The sequence below is a fragment of the Equus caballus genome, chromosome 5 (genome assembly GCF_041296265.1).
Source record: "Equus caballus isolate H_3958 breed thoroughbred chromosome 5, TB-T2T, whole genome shotgun sequence".
Classification (NCBI taxonomy): Eukaryota; Metazoa; Chordata; class Mammalia; order Perissodactyla; family Equidae; genus Equus; species Equus caballus.
The window spans coordinates 42,818,810-42,836,327 of record NC_091688.1 but is presented as its reverse complement, the minus strand read 5'-3'; the positions used below and the strand labels follow the sequence as shown (position 1 = coordinate 42,836,327).

Genomic DNA, 17,518 nt, shown 5'->3' with positions numbered 1-17,518 from the left:
TAAGATTTATGCTCATCTGTATTTGAAACATCAGCACCAGGAGCCATGCCCAGTATGAAATGGGCACCCACGCTGTGCTTCTGTGGAATGCAAGAGCATGTGATGAGATGGAGCACTTAGGGGTCCTGCGCCAGCCCAGGAGTTTGGAATGCTGAATTCTAGTCTGGGTGACCCAGAGTAAGACTCTTACCTCCCTCAGTACGGTTGTCTCATCTGCTAAAGGGAGAAGAATTCACTGTACAGAATGTTCATGAGATTCACAAGAGATAATACGGGCAACGGTGCTGTATAAATGTAAGGAAATGGCAGTATTGCGAGAATTGGAGCCACTGGGGTAGATTAGAGCCAGGTCAGGTGAGCAGCAAATTGGAACCAGCAAAAGAGAGCCCGCTAAGCTACACTAACGCAGCAGGTACAGTGAACTGAGAATCAGGCAACTTGCTCTTAACAAACTCTGTGGCCTGTAGAAGGTACACACCAAGCCCTGATTCTTCATCGAAAAAATGGTATTAAATCCTGTTTCAAGAAAGAGTGTTCCCATATCAGCAACTGACCTTTATCTAGCTTTGATTCCACTCCCCTTGATCCAGCACCCTCAGGGTCCTCTCTCAGGCATACTTTCCTGGCTTCTCCTGCATTCTATATAGGCAAGTGTTGACCATAGGAGATGCTGATACAGAACTGAATGTCCTGGTTAAAAAAGAGATGACAAGATGCTGGACTAGCAGTGACCAGGTGATAACACTTAACCATCAGAAGCAGGTGGTGTAGTGCCATAATGAGCAGTGAGATCAGACTGGCCACCAGGGAGCATGGCCCACACGGATCTATGGAGTTGGCTAATACAACATGGTGTTCCTAGGAATAAGATAGATGGGCATCTATGTAATAAAAAATTTAGTCTTGCCCAAAGAGAGGTCGGCCTCTGCCCTGGATTTCTGGAGGTAATCTCTACACCCTTGAGATAGGATGCCTGATAAGAGTGTCCTTGTTTACCCGTGGGCTTTGGACCTTTCCAGAAAGTCTAATAATGTGATTTGTTGTGGAGGTTTTGAGTCACGTGGTATCAGCTTGACCTCTGGGCGGGTAGAGACTGCCATCAGCCACACAGGCAGTCAACCATGGATTCCCCATAAAAAGTCTGGACACTAAGACTTGGGTGAGTTTCCTTGGTTGGCAAAGTGAATTGTTGCGCATCACTGCCAGGAGAGCAGCTCTGCCCATGACACCACTGGGAGAGGACCGCTGGAAGCTGCACACTTGGAACTTCCCTGAACTCTGCCCCATGTGTCTCTTCCTATTTGGCTGATTTTAATTTATATCCTTTCCCTGTGATAAACCATACCCATGAGTATAACAGCTCTCAGTAAGTTCTATGAGTCCTTCCAGTGAATTATCAAAGTTCAAGGTGGTCTCAGAGACCCACAAACTTGTAGCTGGTGTCAGAAGTGAGAGCAGTCTTGTGGATTGTGCTCCCCCTAACTCTGAAGCAGCCAACAAGGGTATTGCTAAATATATATAATCAAAAGAAACCAAGAATAGATAAGCCGAAAGCTAAGATCCCCCTCCCCACCCCCCACCATGGAAAGATACTATCTCTTGCAAGTTTTCCACACCTGAGCCAGAAGCCAGAATCCATCAACTGAAAGAGAGACCTGGTCCCATAAAGAATGACCCTGTAACACCACAGCACGTGTATGTAGTAGTGATTCCCCCAGCCTTTTCCCAAAGGAACCTATGACCCTCTACTTCTGCCTGCCCATTTAGGACTCCCTGTGCCAGTACTCTAGTAGGCAAAAAAGGCATAACTTTACTGGAAGGACAATTGGTCCTCATCACCATGTACGATTGCTGCTACAGAACGGGGGCAGGGAAGAATATTTTTGGCACTCAGATGACCCACTGGGGTATCTATTGTTACTCTTATGTCTGGTCTTAAATTACATGGTAAATACAGCAACCAAGGCATGGGAACCAGGAGCTCACATGCCTCAGGAATGATGGTCTGGGTCACCCCACCAGGCAAGCCACCCAGACCAGCAGAAGTGCTAGCCATTGGGAGAGAAATCTAGAAAGGACGGTAGAGGAGGAAGATGATGAGTGTCAGCTGTGACCTCAATAACAACCGCAGCAGTGAGAGCTATAGTAGCGCACTAACCCTCCTCTCATAAACTGCCCCAGAAATCATAGCTGACTAGAACTGGAGAAGCTGTTGCCGTCTGGAATGATCTTGACACGAAAACCAAATAGATCTGAGTGGGTACAGGTGTGGACTGTAGTAGACATGGTGATACCCCCACCCAAATCCCTGTTACCTAGGCAGTGTGCCCATCACCCAGCTCCTATCAGTGTTGGCTGCTAATAGGTCACAGCTGCACTCTTCTCCCAAGAACTGTTCTGGCTGCAAAGGAGCCTCTAGGCCCAGGAATGCCTAGAAGGCAATGCCTCCCCCTAGGTGGGGCCTGTAGCCAGCGACTAACTGAGACAGGGCTACAAAAGGTGGGCCTCTTTGCCTCAAGGTGGGACAACTCCATGGATCCATTCATGCTCCAGAGCTCCCCAGGGAGTCAGACCAATGCTAAACTGAACCTGAGCTCACTGGATAGTCTAGCTTCTTCCCCTGTCCTATGCTGTTTCCCTCACTCCCTGTCAAGTTTCACCTGACAGCACCACCTCAATAAACCACTTGCACAAGAATCCCCATCTTAATCTCAACTCCCAGGAAATCTGGTCTAAGACTGTGAACGTATTCCACATATGTCTCCTGGTAAGATAGAAGGGGTGAATGTAGGCCACACATCCAGTGCCCTGTGTATCAGAAGAGTGTGAGAATCTAACAAGAAAGGAAGGTGATCTTATGGCAGCATGACATGAGCCTCAAGGATGGGGGAAGTTTATAGAAGTGTGAGGAATAGTGGGGAAATGGTCTGAAAATGGCACTGGCAATGGAGATGAGTGCTGACTCTGCCCTCTAGTCTGAAGGATTTGGAGAGATTAACACTGGGAAGAATTAGCAACTCTCAGTAGAAATGACGCAAGAAACTGGGCATCTGGGGGAGAAGGGGCAGCCATTGCATCATTTTTATTTCTGCATCCTCATTTCCTAGCGCAGTACCTAGCTCAGAAATGAGCATCATGAACTGTGTGCTCCCTGTCCCTTCATCTGGTGCATAAATGTTAGCCTCTATTCATTAATGACTACCCCAAAAGTGTTGACCTGAATCAACTAGACTTGTCGCCAGTTTCATGTGTGTTGTGAGGACCACCCCCACTAGAAGGGACCAACTCATTTGCCTTTGTATCCTCAGTGCCCAGCTGGTTGTGTGGCACGTAGCAAACCATATTTGAGAGCAAGACAACAGTGTCTGCTCACATTGACCCAAACATGCAGACGTAGGAGCAAGGACACAGCTGCAGAGCCCAGGCCACAGCACAGAGGTCTAGTGCTCAGGTCACTGCTGCCCATCCCACTCAGGAAAGTAGTCTAGAGCGCAAGTGCCCATCTGGCCCCTGGCAAGGCCCCAAGAGAGAGTTCCAGTTTGCACCCTACAAAGGCTCACCAAGCTGCATAAAACACCTGGCTCTAGATGCAGGGAGCACAGGAGAATCTCCAGGTCCAATAGAAAGGGGTGATAGAACCAGGTGGCAGGGCGCTGGAGGGAGCTCTCTGGGAATAGAATAGAAGTCTGGAGAGGACTTCTGCATCTAGTGGAGAATCTACAAAGCAGTTAGCCGACAATTGTCTATTCTGTCTAAGATACACACAGCCAAAGAAAAGGAAGAAGTAATGGAAGTTTTTGGTGAGAAAAGACACTTTATTGTTTCTTGCGGTCTCTGGAGACCTCTGGCTGAATTAGCTCACTGGTCTCCTTCAGAACAGGCTGGTGCTCCATGGCTCTGTTTGTGGTAGTCTGTGGCTATGTCCCCCAGCAAAGAGAGAAACTCGGAAAAGTCAATCTTCTTGTCTCTATTCTTGTCCTTCTTCTCAAAGACATTGGCCAAGTAATCTGTGCCCTTTTTGTCCTGTGGGGAGAAAAGCATTCAAACAAGAAAAATCTAATTACACCTGAGATTTGGGCTGGGAGAAAGAGGAAAAGAGGCCTCCTGAAGTTGGGACATGGGAAGGGGGTACAGGGAGAGGAGTATGAGGAAGCACAGTAGAAATCGTAGGGCTGTTGCCTGGAGGTTTCTCAGTTGAATGGCCCATGGTGGGCAACACCAGGATACTGAGCAGTCTGTGCCAGGAACCACCCTGGTAAGGGAGTGAAGGGGCTTTCAGTAGCCCCAGACCCACTCACCACCCCTGTTTATGGGCAGTCTCCATTCTTCCCCAGGGCCCAGCACAGGCTGACCATAGTTTCCTTATAGTTCTACTCTCCTCCCATTTGACTTCTTTCCCATCCAAATTCATGAGTTCTGGGTTCCCTTTCCTCAGGGCCCAGCTCTCTGTTACATTTTGCTAATAAATTCCATGCATTCTAATAGTAAAATAAAACCCATCCTAGGAATAAGCTTTGCTGAATGTAAACAATTAGTCTCATGTCATCAATATTATGATTTCCCTTGAGCTCCATCCTGGTGAGGCTCCACTTGAACGCAGAGGAATGAGTCTACTGGAGAGAGGAGTTATGTCAGGCAGGAGGACCCACATACTGTCCCTGAAATCACAACACCTCATTAATCATCTATTGGGAACACTTATATGTATATCACATGTTACTTATTCTCATTTATTCACACGTTAGCCCAGAAAGGAAAATTCTATTATACCCTCTTCAGAGGGGAAGGGAGAGAAAATCAGAGTGTGGGTGACTTGTCCAGAAGCACCCTCAGGGAAGCCCAGGGGCAGAAGAGGAGCTCAGGGCTGCTGACTCCAGACTCCTTCTGCTGCATGTTCTGTCTCCCCAAAGGGCTGGCCCTGCCTGGGGCTGGGAGGGAGTGATCAGTGAGGCAGAACCGGGCTCAGAAACACCCAATACAAATAGTGAATTCATCTCCCTGACAAGAGTCCTCAGATATGTCAGAACCCATGAGACATATGGGTAGGTTCTGGCCCACCCACCACAGCCCCTTCCACACATATTAAAGCCTCTCCCTGCTCCAGACAAACCAGACCCCAACTCACACAGGCAGCAAGGAAGTTGGGGAAATTGTCCTGCAGCATCTTCAACAGGCCTGGCTTGTCAATCATGTCATCACGTCCGGTGTATTTGTGAAACAGCTCGATTATGCCAATCACAGACGCCTCAGCTTCAGTTTCGCTCATCTTGGCTTTCAAAAAAGCTGCCAGGAAGAAAGACAATGAACTTTATTATCCTTCCCCCCACATAAGGGTCTCCAAATTAGGAAGATGGGGTGAGGACTGAGGAGCGAGTAAGGACAAGGCTAAGAGGAGCCCAAGAAACTTGTGTTTCTCCATGGTGTGGGATGAGTTGCTCAAAATGAGGAGGGTGGGACCAAGTCCGGGATGTGGGCCCATGCAGGTCAGGGTCCAGAGGAGATGGAGAAGGACACAGATGTCCACTGTGGGCAGGACCACAGGATGCAGAAGCAGAGAGGGTAGGAATCAGCCACCCTGGAAAGGAATGAAGCCTGAGATGGGACTGGAGCCAAGCGCAGCATTGTGACAATGACACGCTTCAAACAGCATCAAATCCATCTCTTCCAGCTTCAACATCAGGGTTAGAGTCACGGGGGCAGAGCAGGGTCATTGCTGAATTGATTCTGATCCCTGGGCTACTTCAGGAGCAAGACCCCCCAGGGGGCCCACCATGACCATAGAGCAATCTCTGTGTGAAACAGGCTGTGGAGGCTTCAGGCATGAGTGTGAGCGTGAGTGTGAGCAGAGAGACCCAGTCCTGTCCTGAGCCCCGGAGGAGGTCTTCCTGCACCATCCCTGGGAATGAGAAAGAGAGACTGGGGACAAGAATTGGCCTCGGACTTAAAATGAACAGAAATACCTGCCCTGGTTCTTCAACTGTTGGGTGGAATAGGGGAGATGGGGTCCTTGGGACTGACTGTTATTGGGGATTATGTGCCCTTTGTACCTCCCTGCTCTCTGGATCTCCGAGACTTGACCATGTTTAAATAAAGAGAAAGTCTAACTTCCCAAAGCAGGTTCTCCTGCCAACAGTCAGAGGTCTGGGCCGCATTGGCCTCCAAGCCTGAGAAATTGGACAGTGCAGCCCTCACATCCCAGACTTTCCAAAGCACCCGGGCAATGACCTTGGTTCACACATGTGGGCATCTAATACAATCACCATTGCCTCCCAATGTGGGAGAAAGATCCCTGCTCTGTGTCACTGAGAGGAGCCACCCAAGGCCTTGTGTCAACTTTGGCAAAGACCAGAGCGGAGCCCTGTGCCCAGATGGTCACTGGACACTCTCCTGGCCAGAGTGGAGGTGGAAGAGCTTTGGTTGGTCGGTGCCTTACCCAGGTGCGGGCAGGTCACCTCACCAGGGCAGGGCGGGGGGTGGGGGGGACGGTACCAGGACTGAGCTTAGAGAAACCTTCAAGGCTTTGGCAGGACACCCACACTCCCCCAAGGTTGGGGTGAAGTTGAGTCTCTACCAACCCAGGGCCTGACAGGCAGGTGAATGCAGTGAGGAGAGATGACAAGGAGGAGAGGGAGGGTGGTGTCCCCAGCTGCCACTGGGGCCGTTTCCACAGCAGTTGTCGCAGAGGAGCTGAAAGCAGCAACAGGAAGGTTTGGTCCGGTCATCTTGTACGGATGAGGATCTCAGGCTGGGGAGAAGGTCATACGGCCCCATTGGCGGCAGAGCTGTGACTGGCCCCAGGCTCCAGTGTCCTATTCCCATAGCTGCCTTTGCTGCTCCTGCAAGCAGCAGGGCAGGCTGGGCCCTGAGCTCATCCCAAGAAAAGGCAAAGAGGCAGATGCAGACTTACCAGAGCTGAGGAGGCGTCACTGAGGAGAAGGATGCGGGAGATGTGCACCTGGGCCAGGATCGGTCCCTTTATAAGGCTCAGCCTGGCTCTCCCAGGGGCTGGGAGCCCTGGGGCCATGTTTGCTGTCTGCCTCCTGGAGCATTGCCCCATCCAGGTGGGTGGGACACACCAAGGAGGGTGTGTTCAGCATTTCCTGGTACAATCCAGGCCACCAGGTCTGGCACCTCCCCAGAGACCTCACCTAGCGCCTTCTCCTGTCCCAAACTGGATCTGGGGCTGGGAGCCCAGAGGGATGTGTCACAACATCATTCCCATGGGTTTCTGGACCTGAAGAGGATGGGATTTTGGGCTCTGGAAGGCAGCACGGTCTGTGTTTATTCGTTCACCCAGTCCTTCTACAAATTTGTTCTGATAGCTAACAGTAACTACCACCACTGCTTACCGAGCCCTGGAGTGTGGCAGGCGTCAAGATGCCTGCTGTGGGGCCGGCCCGGTGGCGTAGTGGTTAAGTTCATGCGTTCTGCTTTGGAAGCCGGGATTCGTAGGTTTGGATCCCAGGGACGGGTCTATGCACCACTCGTCAAGCCATGCTGTCCCACATACAAAAAAGAGGAAGACTGGCAGAGATGTGACCTCAGCAACAATCTTTTCAAGCAAACAAAGGAAGATTGGTAACAGATGTTAGCTCAGGGCCGAAGAAGAAGAAAAAGTACTTGCTGTACTGGCCTTCCTCCTTAATCTTTACCATGCATGTTGTCTCCTTGTTAGGAAGCAGAAAATGAGATTTAACAAGATTTTAAGTAAACTGAGATTATACAGCTAGTAGACAGCAAAGTCAGGATCTGATTCTGGAAAAGCCTGATTCAAAACTTTCTCCTCATCCCTCAGCTAAACCTCTAGGGTCACATGAAGACCTGACTTCGGGGAACTCAAAGTCCATGGGTGGGAGGCAGGGTCACCTCACTGCCATCTTCACATCGTATTCTCTGGAGCCCCTGGGAGGGAGACAGGTGTCATGACCCACAGTCAAGGGAACACAGAGAGGGTAGTGGGCTCAGCATGTCACCTGCTGTGAGAGGAGACATGGAGTCAGAACCCTGAGTCCTGACTATAACCCTACACTCTTGAACTTCACTTGGCAGCCCCAGGGGGCGCCTGGGACCATCAGGGGCCTGCTGTCTGGGTTTATGACCTAGAACCTAGTGGTGGTAACTGCCACAGAATGAATCTGTAGGCAGGGGATTGGGCAAAGTTCCCTCCCAGCCCCACGAGTCGGACTTCCTATAATTTGTCAATGACCTTCCTACTTCATCCATGTAAATCAGTCAGCCTCAGAGCCGGTGGCAATGCCCCAGGCTGTGCTGTGCCCCAACCTGCTGCAGAAAGGCTGGTCCAGGCGTGGAAAACAGGAGCCTGGAGGTCAGGCTGAGGCCTGGGGTCCTCTGGGGAACTGCCCTGGTGACTCTCCTAGAAGTTCTTGTTCCTGCTCTCTGCTCCCTTAGAACTTCCTGCCATGGAATGAGGGAACCGATTCAGGCCTTGGATACCCCTGGGACCAGCCCCACCCCTGAGCCTGGGTCGGGCCCTCCCACTGCACTGAGCCTCCATGCTCCAGGCTGGCCTCCCCGTCCCCATTTATGTCCACATTTCCAGTGCCAGACCTCTCTAAGTCGCTCGTTTAATCCATTCTCACCCCTACTAAAAAGCCTCCAGTGAAGGATACACAAGAAACTTGGACGGGAGGCTGTCTTTGGGCAGGAGAACTGAGACTTAATTCCCACTTAAGCCCTGTTATAGCTTTTGACTTAAAATTAGTTTTTAATTATTATATTTAAATTTTCTCTTTTGTTCAGTTCTCAGCCTCAGGTTCAAAAGCTGAGTTATTCATAATCCTCAGCTCCCAGAATTTAAATATCCCAGATCTGTTGCAAGTTCCCTCTCTTGATTTATTTATTCATTTATTTTCCTCTAATCTCCACTCCTATTTTATTCCCCCCAAAAAGCAATATAATGGTTTCTTTTTACTTGCCTGCATTCTTGCAAATGTGGATAGTTATTTTGCTCCATATGTTATTTAAGTTTTTTTGTTTGGTATAGATCGAACATACAGAAAAAGACACCAAACAAAAATGTACAGCCCAGAGATTTCTCTCTCTAATGCCTATACCCATCGCCCAGGTCAAAGACTAGAAGGTTGCTTGCAGCCCCTACAGTCACTGTCACCTCTCTCTTCCCAAGATAACCACCATCTATGTTCTTATGCTTAAGTTCTCTCTTTATTTTCTTTATTGTTTTACCACCTAAGCATACATCTCTACACTGTAGTTTTGCCTAATTGCTGAATTTTACATGCATGGAAACATATTATATATATTCTTCTGTGTCTGCCTTCTTTGGCTCAGTATTAAATTTATAAGCTTTATCCATGTTAAAGTGTATACTGTTTTTTTTCCATTGTTGTATAGTAACCCTTTGTATGAATGTGACCATGATTTCCAGTAATTCTGATTCAGATACCACAGACTGTTCATTTTCTTGTCTTCCTTTTAGAGTGGTTTCCAGCTCAGATAACCAGATATTTTGACCTGTGACCTCATGTTTCCCCGGGAATCAGCCACCCTGTCTGATGATATATACGGAAGGGGCCCGTGACAGACCCTGATTGTATCAGTCCTGGGTTTTTAAGGAATGAGGAGGGGATGAGCCTCAGGACACAGAGTCCAGGTCCCAGGGACCAACTTCAGATCAGTCTTGGTTGCTGTCAAAGAGATCAGTGTTTGCAAGCATTCTTAGCAGCCACGTCACACCCCAGCATCTCCCCGTGTCACTCACCGCCACTGGAAGGGCTGTAGAGAAGCACCAAAAGGCTTTCCGAATCCTTGGGCTACGTGTCCAGGCCAAATCTGGCTTGGAACTGTTTCTAAGGCTTTGGGTATCCGGAAAGGAATATTGTTTCTCTTCACCCACCCAGGCATTGAGGAGTAATAGTTAATAATAAAAAGAACCACCATTTATGAACAACGTGTGCCGAACACTGTGCTAGTGATTAAATTCCTAAAGCGGAAACTGAAATGATTGATTTTAGATCTTTCTTCTTTTCTAATATACGTATTCAATGGTAAAAATTACCCTCTTAGCACTGCTTTTGCTGCATTCCAAAATGATGTTATGATAAGTTGTACTTTCATTTTCATTTGGTTCAAAATATTTTTTATTTTATCTTGAAACATCTTCTTTGACTCAAGTATTAGAAGTGTGTTGTTAAATACGTACAAATTTGGGGATTTTCCAGCTATCTATCTATTATTGATTTTCTATTTTAACTCCATTGTGGTCTAAGAGCATACATTGTACAATTTCTATTCCTTTAAATTGGTTAAGATTTGTATTATGGCCCAGAATATGGTCTATCTTGATGAATGTTCCATATGACCTTGAGAAGGATGTGTGTTCTGCTGTTGTTGGATAAAGTAGTCTATAAAAGTTAGCTAGATACAATTGATTAATGATGCAGTTTAGTTCAACTATGAACTTACTGATTTCCTGCCTGCTAGATCTGTCCATTTCTGAAAGAGGAGTGTTGAAGACTCCAACTATATAGTGGATTCGTCTATTTCTCCTTGCCTCATGTATCTTGATGCTCTGTTGTTAGGCGCATACACATTAAATGTTGTTATGTCTTCTTGGAGAATTGACCCCTTGATCCTTATATAATTCCCTTCTTCCTCCCTGAGAATATTCCTTGCTCTGAAGTCTGCTTTATCTAAAATAATTAGCCAATTAGTTAATGAACTTGAAACTTCAGCTATCTTTTGATTAGCATTAGCATAGTATATCCTTCTCCATCCCTTTATTTAATCTTTCTGTGTCTTATATTTTAGGAGGGTTTCTTGTAGACAACCTATAGTTGAGTCTTCTTTGTTTAATCCACTCTGTCTTTTAACTGGTATATTTAGACCATTCAGATTAAAAGTGATTACTGGGGGCCGGCCCAGTGGCATAGTGGTTAAGTTAGCACTCTCTACTTCAGCAGCCCAGAGTTAGCAGGTTCAGATCCTGGGCGCTGACCTATACACCATTCATCAAGCCATGCTGTGGAGGCATCCCACATACAAAATAGAGGAAGATTGGCACAGATGTTAGCTCAGGGCTGATCTTCCTCACCAAAAAAAACGAAGTGATTATTGATATAGTTGGACTAATATCTGACATATTTGTAGTTATTTTCTATTCATTGCCCTTGTTTTTTGTGGGATTTTTTTTCATCTTTCACTCTGTTTTCTGCCTTCTCTGGTTTTGATTGAACATTTTGTATGGTTTCATTTTTTTCTCTTCTTAAGAGAAGAGGCATGTTAAGCCATATCAATTATACTTATTTTTTAAATGTCTTTAATGGTTGCCTCAGAGTTCACAATATATATTTACAACTAATCTAAGTCCACTTTCTAAGAGTACTACATCACTTCATGGATAGTGCAAGTACCTCTAACACAGTACTCCCAATTCCTCCCTCCTGTCCCTTTTTACATTGCTTTCTTTCATTTATCCATAATCACGCAGTACATTATAACAATTATTATTTTGAACAAATTGTTACCTGTTAAATCAATTAAGAATAAGAAAAATAAAAGATTTTATTTTATCTTCATTTATTCCTTCTCTAATACCCTTCTTCCTTTATGTAGATCTGAGTTTGTGACCTCTATCATTTTCCTTTTCTCTGTAGAACATTTTTTAACATTTCTTACAAAGCAGGTCTACTGGCAACAAAGTCCCTCAGTTTTTGTTTGTCTGAGAAAGTCTTTATTTCTCCTTCACTTTTAAAGGATAATTTCACAGAATACAGAACTCTAGGTTGGTGGATTTTTTCTGTAAACACTTTAAACACTCCACTATATTCTTACCTGAATGATATCTGAAGAGAAGTCCAATATAATCCTTACTCTTGTTTCTCTACAGATAAGGTGAGCAGGTTTTCCCCCTCTGGCTTCTTTCAAGATTTCCCTTTGCCTTTAATTTTCTGAAGTTTGAATATGATATGCCTAGGTGTGGTTTTTTGGCATTTATTTTGTTTGGTGTTCTCTGAGCTTTCTGGACCTGTGGTTTAGTGTCTCTCATTAATTTTGGAAAATTCTTAGCAATTATTTCTCCAAATATTTCTCCTGTTCCTTTCTTTCTTTCTTCTTCCTCTGGTGTTCCCATTACATGCATGTTACACTTTTTGAAATTATCCCACAGTTCTTGTATATTCTGTGGGGGGTATTTTTTCCATTCTTTTTTCTCTTTGCTTTTCTGTTTGGGAAGTTTCTATTGACGTATCTTCAAGCTCACTGATTCTTTCCTCAATTTTATCCAATCCACTAATGAACCCATCAAAGGCATTCTTCATTTCTGTTACAATGTTTTTTATTTCTACCACTTCCTTTTGGTTCTTTCTTAGAGCTTCCGTCTCTCCAGTTTCATTACCTATCTGGTCTTGTATGTTATCCACTTTTTCCACTATAGTCCTTAGCATATTAATCATAGTTATTTTAAACTCTCAGTGTGATCATTCCAAAATTTCTGCCATATCTAAGTCTGGTTCTGATGCTTGCTTTGTCTATTCAGATTGTGATTTTTGCCTTTTAGCACACCTCATAATTTTTTGTTGAGAGCTAGACATGATATATCAGGTAAAAAGAACTGAAGTAAATAGGCCTTAGGCATGAGGCTTTATATTTATGTGGCTAGGAGTTAGGCTGTTTTGACTATTTGCTGCAGCTGTGGTGCCAGAGGCTATAATTTCCTCTAGTGTCCATGGTTTTGTCTCCCCTGTTGTCTGGGTTTCCCTAGAGACTCCTTCTTAAATAGGATCTGAAGCTTGCCGTTCTTCCAGCTGTAATCCCTTGTTACCATACTGGACCATATTGATGTGTTGGTAAGGTGCGAGCAGAGAGAAGACGATCTATAATCCTACGGTTGGGTCTCAGTCTTTTAGTGAGTCTGTGTGCCTGTGCTGTGACTTTCACAAGTGCTCCTGAGATCCCGCACTTACATGAGAGAGGAAGGCCAGAGGAGGCTGGAGTTTGGTATTTTCCCCTTCCCCCACATCAAAGGCTAGAGGGGACTGGAGTTGGATATTTTTCTTCCCCCGGGTTGGTTAGGCTCTCGTAAAACCTCAGTCAGTTAAGCTCTGGTAAAATAACTTAGCTTGAAGGCAGGAAAGGAGAAAAAAGAGCTCTGGCTTATTTCTAAATTGTTCCTTTTCTCCTCCCTCTTTCAGAAGCCCATGGGGATTTTTCTCTGATCTTCACCCTGAGAACCTGGTGGCACCCCTGGAAGTAAAACTTAGGGAAGTGTGAGGGTTCCCCTAAAGCTGGGCCCCAAGAGTTTTCATCTCTTGTCTTATCCACACAGAGCCTTCAGCAATTAGTCGATTCTCTTCAAGAGCTCCCACCAGGCTCCAGCAGTAGCTTCTCTTCTTATAAGCTATGAACCTCTTCATCCATCTGTCTTTCTCTTCTGTTCTCAGGGCAGTGGTTTGCCCTGAGACCTCAATTCTCTGATGGACCTAAGAAGAGTTGTTGATTTTCAGCTTGTTTAGCTTTTTTCTTCTTGTGAGAACAGGAGTGATGACTTCCAAGCTGTTTACATATTTAACTGGAAACCAGAAGTCCTGTGCTAATGATTTGCATATATCTTTCCAAACTCTGAGGTGGGTCTTATTATCCTCATTACACAGATGGGGAATTGAGAGTGCAAGCAAGCAGTAACATGTGCAGGATACATATCTAGTAGATGCAAAGCCAAGATTTGAGCCCAGGTCAGCCCAACTCCAAAGCACATATGCTTAACCCTCTGCTGTACTCTTGTTGTATCAGCCTCTGGGCCAGGTTAGGGGTCACCTCAGGGCCTGCACTGCACCATCTATAGTCCAGGGTATAGACAGCCGTGAGCTGTCTACTCACATGAGACACAAGTGTCCACACAGCAGAGTCACAAGGACTGTGACAAGGGCATAGCCCAGGGACCTCCATTCAGGGAACTTCTTGGGCTCCAGGCCCCAGGAGCGGTGAGGGGACCTAAGGGGTTTCCAGAGCCCTGATTCTTACACTTCTTCCAGCCACAGGCCAGTCTGAAGGGAACGGCTGTATGGAGAACACGGACATCTTGGGAATGGGGCTTTTTCCAACAATAGGCTTTCTGAGCTAGACAAGTCACTTTCAATAACATCATCTTGCTGAATCCTCAACGAAGCCCTGAGAAGAAGACAGATTATTGCACAGAGCAGGTGGAGTGACAGATATGGGACTAGAACCCAGGAATCCTGACCTCTTGCCACTTCACCACACAACCCAAAAGGGAAGCCTAAACCACATTGAGAGGACCACTGTCTAGACCCAACAGGGACAGTGACCCCAGAACCCTGGTCTCCTTGCTGCTTTCCATGGTCACACCACGGTTCAAAGATGTGTGAGACCTCCTGGGACCTCCAGCAAAGCCCTCCAGTCTCTTCTGAGGTCTCAAATCTTTTCCTTAAACACCAGTAGACAAAGGAGGATGCCTCTGAGGGAAGCAGGGTGAACTCTACTCACTCTGCCCCCTCCCTTTCTTTCCCAGGGCAGGCTTGGGCCACTGCCAAGAGACCCCTTGGGCTTCCAGAATGTACTCTAGGAGCCACCGGATGCCAGGATAAAGTCCAGAGACCTTGCCTTGGCCATCACCACCCTCCATGCCCTCCTTTCAGGCTGCCCTTCAAGCCTAACTGCTCCACACTTCCTCCATCCACAGCAAGACTCTGTTGCTCCCTGGGCAGAACTATGCCAGCATGCACCACTGTGTCCAGCTCTGCCCCATAGTAGTTCTGTTCTTGGGCAAACTGCTTCCCTTCTCTGAGACTTGGGTTCTTTTACTGAAAATGGAGTTAAAGTACATTTCAGGTTGGTTATTCTCTCACCACACTGTAACAAATTTTTGCTACCTTGCTCCTGAAAATATTTGAATTTGACTTTTGGCCTTGATTATAAGGTCCCCGAGAGCAAGGCCCAGGCTCTCTCATCAAATATTCAGAGCATCCTGGAAGCAGAGTACCATATCTGCACCAGAGAAAATAGGTCTCTAAGAAGGCCACTTCCATGCCTAACACTGGCCTCCCCACTCCTCTGTCACTGAACCCCTTAGGGTTTCCTGCACTCTCTATACCTTTGCCCACACCATGCCCTCTGCCTGGCATCCCCTTCTACCTCCTATTTGCCTAGAAAACTCTCATTCATACTTCAGACATCAACAGTTAGCCCTGTTGTAGAGCTTTCCCTGACTTCCTCAAACAGAGGCTTTGCTAAGACCCTAGGTTCCAATGGCACTTCCTCATCTCTTTCTTTGTCCTCCCATGTGGTGACACTGTAGTGACCCATCTGCCATCCCTGGACAAGTCAGGAGCACAAGATTCTCATCCTAGCCCCACAAGCCATCCTTTGTGTGGCCTGGCTGGGGGTGGCACTTACTCTCTGTGCCATAGTCTTCTTATCTGTCACTGGGGACACTAATACCTAATTCACAGAATTCTGAGGATTACAGGAGGCAGTCAGTAAGAAAGCACTTGGTGAGGCAGAGAGTATGATACAATTTTGAAGTGATGACATTACTACTGACAGAGATTCAGGTGTGCTTGAGTGACATCTGTGACTCAGAGTTAGGAAGCTGACATCTTCAGGGTGCTATCAAATAATGGAAGTGGGGGTGGTGTTGTGGTTACAGCTCCACTGGGTGGAACAGTGCTTTGATGGAAAGAAATAGGAATTTGAAGCAATGTGGAAGGAGGAAGAGACTGTTTCTGAGGGCAGAGCTTCATTCAGGGAAATAACACCCACTCCCTCATCCACCCTGGCAGAGCCACTCGCAGAGTCTGGCCCACATGTAGACATCAAGACCTCCTGAATCACTCTTGGCCAAGGTACTATCCAGCCCCAGCTCCTTCTCCCCACACCTGACCCCGCCTTTGACACCACGTCCACACCTTCATCCTGCTGCTCCCTCAGATGGTTGCCCTCCAGCCTTGCTGCAAATTCATTCACCTGGGCCTTCCCTTCCCTTCATCCTTGGAATTCCACTGGCTTCTGTCTTCTGTGGATCCCTCATGGCCCTCCTTGGTTTATTCCCTCACTTTGGTGGAAAATATTCCCCAGTAACTTCCAGAGAAAGGGTGCTTGGAAGGTAAATATTTTAGATCTTGTATGCCTTCTTTTCTGTCCCTTGATATCCTGGGTTCCTCCCTCTCTTTCCTCCACTCCCCCTACATCTATGATTCCTGCAGGTTCTTCCCAGGAAATATTGTCTGGCCCCCCACCCCCACTGCCTCTTCCCCCAGCTCAGGCTGTCAACAGCCCATGCAGGTATGGGTGCAGCAGCCTCGGCCAGGGCTGCCCACCTGTCCTCAATCTTCTCTCATGGCAGCCATTGAGATTCTCTGCTCGGATCCCTTCTGCCAGGAGTGTAGTTGGGATCCACCACAGCATTCACATCAAGGCCCTCAGGGCAGCTCCTAGCCAATGGCTTAGCATGGTAGGGATACCAGGGCTGGGTCATTCCAACCTAACAGGTGGTCTTTGCTCTTTAGAAACCCTATTGATCTGATAGAGAATATCTCAGAGCTGCACTGAAGTCTCAGGCTCTTCCTGTGCCTCTTTCCCGTCTCCTTTCACAGGTGCTAGACCTGCAGCAGGATGTGGGGCTTCCCCTGCCTATGCCTGCTCTCTCTCCCCATTATCTTTCACAGGAATTTCCCCCAATAAATCTCTTACACTTTAATTTCATCTGAGCAACTGCTTCCTAGAAAATCCAAACACACACCCCTCTTCTCCAGACGCTGTATTTCTCTAGTTTGACTGCCCTTATCTATTCACTCTCTTGCTCAAAACATTAATTGGCCTCCTAAAGCCTACTGAAGAGATTTTCAAACTTTGTATCCCTGAGAACCTTTTCTTCAAACAAAATTGTGTGAAGAAAGCAAATACACATAACCAATAAAAGCAGAATTGCTGTGATAAAGGAGAGAGAAAGAGCTGATCGAGAAGGAGTCCTGGACACTCAGCAGGAGCCCCTGGGCCATCTCAGGGAACAGAGTTTAAAAAGAATATGAGATTCCCTCCAGCCCTGAGGTCCTACGCATCTTTGATTCTCTATCTTCACAGTGGTAATCAAACATTTATATGCAAGAAACCTTGCCTGAGGTTCTAAGGGCTTTTAACAACTTCAAAAGGGACACCTGGCTTCCCTCAGAGACTGTGTGCCCAGGAAGGCAACTGGAGATGTGATGGAAGCAGCAGGAAGGACAGGAAAAGCAAACATTCCTGCTTCTGCCTACAGCAAAAGAATGTCACCTGGGCCTCACAGGATGAGGCAGTGACTCAGGCAGGAGCCAGAGAGAGCAGAGAATGTTTTCTGCTCCAAAGATAGTGAAAAAAGTTCTAGAAGATTGCGCTGTGTTTATGTTACCCATACCCTGATCAAGAGCAGATGCATCAAAGCTCCCAACAAACAAAAGTCCAGGACCAGACAGCTTCACTGGTGAATTCTTCCAAACATTCAAAGAGTTAATACCAACCTTCTCAAACTCTTCCAAAAAATAGAAGA

General features: G+C 46.7%; 1 protein-coding gene across 2 annotated transcripts; it reads right to left on the bottom strand.

Annotated features, from left to right (window-relative positions):
• Window positions 1–3,794: 3,794 nt before the first annotated feature.
• S100A7 (S100 calcium binding protein A7) lies at window positions 3,795–7,036 on the bottom strand. 2 transcript variants are annotated; one of them, XM_014739696.3, is made up of 3 exons: window positions 6,908–7,036; window positions 5,126–5,283; window positions 3,795–4,023 (listed from the first exon to the last, which is right to left on the bottom strand). In XM_014739696.3, exons 2-3 carry the CDS (start codon window positions 5,264–5,266, stop codon window positions 3,859–3,861), a joined length of 306 nt encoding a protein of 101 aa, XP_014595182.1. In that variant the 5' UTR covers window positions 5,267–5,283; window positions 6,908–7,036; the 3' UTR covers window positions 3,795–3,858.
• Between the last annotated feature and the right edge of the window lie 10,482 nt (window positions 7,037–17,518).

Bases quoted from the DNA above. Each gene is read 5' to 3' on its own strand.
- S100A7 (XM_014739696.3), bottom strand. From the start codon at position 5,266: ATGAGCGAAACTGAAGCTGAGGCGTCTGTGATTGGCATAATCGAGCTG. The intron at 4,024-5,125 runs GTGAGTTGGGGT...TTCTCCCCACAG, and splicing joins CCAACTTCCTTGCTGCCTGT to GACAAAAAGGGCACAGATTA.